The sequence below is a fragment of the Oryzias melastigma genome, linkage group LG2 (assembly GCF_002922805.2).
Source record: "Oryzias melastigma strain HK-1 linkage group LG2, ASM292280v2, whole genome shotgun sequence".
Taxonomy (NCBI): Eukaryota; Metazoa; Chordata; class Actinopteri; order Beloniformes; family Adrianichthyidae; genus Oryzias; species Oryzias melastigma.
In genome coordinates this window covers 12,586,394-12,591,463 of record NC_050513.1, presented here as the reverse complement: position 1 = coordinate 12,591,463, position 5,070 = coordinate 12,586,394, and the positions used below count along the sequence as shown (strand labels likewise).

The 5,070-nt window shown below is 39.4% G+C and overlaps 1 protein-coding gene across 1 annotated transcript in view; it reads right to left on the bottom strand.

The window, feature by feature from the left end:
- Positions 1-5,070, bottom strand: part of si:ch73-383l1.1 (receptor tyrosine-protein kinase erbB-4) — a 439,732-nt gene that overhangs the window by 55,812 nt on the left and 378,850 nt on the right. Inside the window, exon 20 of the mRNA XM_024288936.2 lies at positions 4,523-4,708. Within this exon, the coding sequence (XP_024144704.1) occupies positions 4,523-4,708 (186 nt within the window). The remainder of the gene's footprint in view (positions 1-4,522; positions 4,709-5,070) is intronic.

The following is a 5,070-nucleotide window of genomic DNA, read 5'->3' as shown; positions in this document are numbered from 1 at the left end:
TCTAAATTAGCCTAAAAAACGCAGTAGTTAACAAATTAACCAAAAATGTTAGCATGTTGCTAAAATATTAGCTAAACTCCAACTTAGCATGAGAAAACCCCACTGGATAACAAATTACCCCCAAAAAATAGACGCATAATTAGCCAAAAAAATAAAAGAATAATAAAAACTAGCCGGTTGCTTGAAAACTAGCTAAACTCCATCCATCCATTCATTTTCCTGACCGCTTTGTCCCTTTCGGGGTCGCGGGGGTGCCGGAGCCTATCCCGGCTACCGAAGGGCAAAGGCGGGGTACACCCTGGACAGGTCGCCAGTCTGTCGCAGGGCTAGCTAAACTCAAAAATAGCAACAAAAAAAAATCTTCAGTAAATTAAATTAACCAAAAATGTTAGCATGTTGTTAAGATAGAAGCCAATCTCCAAATTAGCATAATAAAACCCCAATATAGGCTATAATAAATGACCCCAAAACAATCCTAAAAGATGCCAAATTTGCCCAAAAAAAGCTACCTCATTGCTTAAATACTAGCTAAAAACAAAAATAGCAAAAAGTTCCTAAGTAAACTAAATTACCAGTAGTCAATCATGTTAGCCTGTTGCTATAATAGAATCTAAACTCTAAATTAGTCTTAAAACCTGTAGTAGATAACACATTAACCAAAAAAGTAAGCATGTTGCTAAAATATTAGCTAAATTACTAAATTACTAGAAAAGATGACAACACAGCCCATGAATTTATTTGAAGGTTTGTTGATAATCTCCTAAAAAAATTCGAAGAATTTCTCATTAATTTCCAATTTTGGTCAATATTTCAAAAACTAAAAGGTTTATGAAAAGCAAAAGTACAATGCTTAGTAAGTAATTGACACAATTAAATATCTATCAGCAAATGTATTTCAGCATCTTACTTTTATTTTCCACCAAAAATATCAATAAATAAATATATATTTATTTACAGGTACTAAGTATGTGCAAATTTTGGTGATTTTTTTTTTAAATCAAAGACAGAAGAATTTTGAAAACAACCTTGCAGTCTAGACCCGCCGTGGGCCATGCAGATTAAAAGGAATGACTCAACTGAACAAATTGTATGATTTAAATCAATACAAGACAAGGATGTGTTTGATTTCCAGTGGCGGTTATCCAAACCTAACATCCAGATGAAGCGGTAATTGCTGTCAATCAAAACCTGCCTATTTACCCTAGTAAATGTCACTGCACTTTGTAAGCCGAGGCCAACCCTGAATTATCTTTTCCTCTCTTCAGAAGCGTCCTGACATTTCCCCCCCTGCTGCCACAGGTGAAATCGAATCTAATTATGGCAATAAGTACCTGCTTAAGTAACCTGTTCCTCAAGCTCTTAGAAGTCATCCATCATGTGGGGATAAAGGTTTAAGCTCTCCCACACTGACCTCCCAAACCCCATAAAACCAGAGTGCTCATCACTGACAGATGACTGTCAGCTACAGGAAGCAGGGGGCAGGCGTAGCTTTTTTATCGACCCGTGCTAATCAATTCCAATGGACCTGCTGAAGGAGGAGCTGTAAAATGAGGGATTTTCCGCCTCTAGGAAGCTTTGTTTATGAGAATGTAGTTAAGAGACTGTGTTTATCACGGTCGCAAAGCTGCTTAAGTGGCTGCTAATGGCAACATTAGTGTGTTGTAATGCTAACAACTTAGCTTACACTGAGTGATGGTCCCTCGCGTCTCAGCTACAGCCGTCTTTTGCTATATAGTAGAATTTTTTTGAAAGTTATATAACGTGACTTCTGGAATGGCTCCACTAATTTCACTAACCTGAAGCGCCAGATGGTTCGTTCCATTAGACCATCTGGGAACACGTACATGGAAAGTGTTGGAAAGAGGTTTTCAGGGGAAAAAAACAGGTTACCAGCTGTCTATCACATTTAAACTCAACCAAAAATGAAAAAAAAGAAAATAAATTCAGCTACTTTGAATTTAAAGTCTTATTGGAGCCAATTAGGATGAGTGCTGAACAACTTATGAGACACTAACCGATATTGCACTTTGAGTGAAGAGTTTGATGGATTTTCAAGGCTGGCGCTTCAAAATGTCTGACGCACTTGATCAGAAAATGGTATCCAGACAGACGAATACAATACAACGGAAACTGTATATATTATTAGTAACAAAGACAAATCCACCAACAATTTCTTGGTGTTTGTGTTTCCAGACTGAACAAAAACCTACTGTTATGGGTAAATCTGGCTCGGGTCTAGAGGGGAAAAATATAAAAGGGGACAATAATAAAAATTGGACACCAATAAGGATAAAAAGAACACAGTTTACTAAATAGAGGACATCCCGTGTCCTGAAGTTAAAGAACAAAAATTAAATAATTATGCACTGGTCCAAACCAAAAGGCAATTAGAACCTTGACCAAACATGAAAAAAGTCAGGCAGACTATTGACCCAGCCATGATAACCGTCAATCAACAGCTCCCTGCTAATCTACCTACAGAAAACAAATAAACAATGCCTGCAAATAAAGACTACCAATGTCCAACCCCAAACCAAAATAACAAAACCCAGCAGTGTAAGACTACTGGGGAAGAAGAGCACAAAACATACCAGTACAACTCAAAGTAAAACCCAAACACTACAGTGCTCTGCTCCCTCCTGGCCCTGGTGAGGCTTCCTCTGACTTAAATACCTGGCAGGTGCTAATTGAGATCATTTGCCCCCCTGCCACATGAGTGGAACGGGGGGGGATGTAGAAAAGGTGGAGCACCAGGACGTAACACCTACAAATTTATTAAATTCCTGACAAGTGATGGTCATTGCTGTCGTAATTAATTGAAGCCAGTAGCGTAGCCAGTGTTATATATTGATAAAAAAATAAATGATTTGAAAAATGTTGCTTTTGTAGTTCTTGTGATATTTAAAGATGCTTAGATAGATGATTTCTTAGAGTAATTCAGACTAGAAAAGATCCAGACAAGGTCCGGATAGACGCCTCAACCTTGCCTTTGTCTGTTTTCAGACTAGGGACTTTCCTTTTCCAGACTAAAGCTTGTAAAAAAACCATGTGACTAAAGATCTCTTCACTCATTGGTCAGGAATTACAAGGTAAAGGCAAAGCAACGAGAGAAAGTTTAATGGAAGCCATATGCGTTGATATCGTTGTCGGGATAGTTCGCTTATTCAAACTTTATATTTCGCGGACCAATTTTCAACGTCTGTATCAACGTCAGGTACAATACTTTTTACTTGGTACTTTGGTATGCTGCAAGGCGGTTGCTATGGTGTCGTCAGCTATGAAGGTAAGCTGCTAAGTGTTTATGACATATAGATTGTTGGAAAAACAGTAGGACACAATGTCTATCACGTTCATCCGACCAAATTTCTAATAATTGAATCGCCGTTTGTCCGTAGCTCTTTGTTTACATCACGTAATGCCCGGCTACGATGGCTATTCTAGAGCCTATTCCGACTGAGGAAACCCAGACCGAACCAAAGCTCAGTCCAATTAGAACAGAGACCACCTCGATAGAAGGGTCTAAGAGCGGTTTCTGGTCCCAGACCAGGGTCTACTAGGGTGTATTCAGAGGTCCTTGAGTATTTGTTCTGAAGTGTCGGGGGAAATCAACTCAAAGTAAACCAAGTGTGTCTAGTCTTTATACACCTTAATATTTGTCAATAATGATACTGATGAAGGGCATTCTCCCTTGAACTGAACCAAAACAATCCACTGCAGGTGCGAGAAGCAGAGCCTGTTGTCTTGGAAACCTACATTCCTGCCCTCTCCATGACCCTGTCCTTAGATTCAACTCCTTGGTGACTACGACTTCTACTGCGATCAAAGATAGTTGAGTTTTGACATCGTCCCTGTTCTCTCCTCAAGTGTCTTTTCTGGGCGATTAGGGTTGCCAGATTTGTGTGGCTGCTGCCCACCATTGGACAATATGTCTTGTGTGTGTTGTCCACCAGTTTCCCATGGGATTGATAAAGTATAATTGATTGATCGGTTAGTTTCAAACTGATAATAGTTGCTTAACCCTTTAGCACCTAAGATGTCGCCGGCGAGCCCTAAATAACACACGTTCTTCGACACACCAAAATTCTTCGATTCTTTGCTTGATTGATGGCTAACGGGAATTAATGCTATTCTAGCTGATTCCGTTACAAAGAAAAACAGTATTCCAAATTGGGTTTGTACCAATATACAACACATTAGCCTCATTCCTCTATTGACAAGAACTTATATTGCAATATATACTTAGAATTCACTAGAATTTCATTGATCGGGTTAATGAGTTACAGTAGTCAAAAGAATGTAGACACTGGAGACTCAGGTATTAAAAGGTTAATATCTCTAACTACCGTTCATTCTTTAACTTTTCATTTGTTTTTTGTGTATCTAATTAGGGTAATTCAAGCAAGAGTAAACTATCTTTGCACCACTTCATTGCAGTAGAGCTTTTCTTTTAGATAAAGGTTGCATGGTTTCAAAGGGACACCAGATCTCATGGTCTAATGACGGTCTGATAACGGGTGCTTACCTTGGCTATTTGGACACACCAGTTGAGCAGCAGCTGTGAGCCAATGTTATCCTTGTGCTCGTGCACGTAGTCCAGGAGGCAGCCGTGGGGCATCAGCTGGGTGACCAGTTGGATGGTCGGGCTCAGGCAGACGCCCAGCAGACGCACCAAATGAGGATGCTCCATGCTGGCCATGATCAAGGCCTCCTGGGTGAGAGGTGAACAAAGAGACAGAATAGGACTAAGAGGACTGAAGCGTTTCAGGTCTTCATGGTTGAGTCGAAATTCTTCAAAATTATTGTTAAGGAGTTTCCGAATTCTTTACAAATCCACTTTTAAATCCTCTTTCCACTCAGGAAAACAGTGCTAACAGAAAGTAGTGCAATCGTCTATGACACGGGTCAAAGTCAAGGCCCGGGGGGCCCACCGGCCTTCCAGATCATTTTATTTTATTAAGATTAATGGCCCGATGGTATCTTGCGTTTATTTTTAAGTTATTTAAGGTTTAAGTTGATTTATTCTGGGATAATTTTCCTGCCTTTTTATTATTCATAATTATGTTTAAAAGT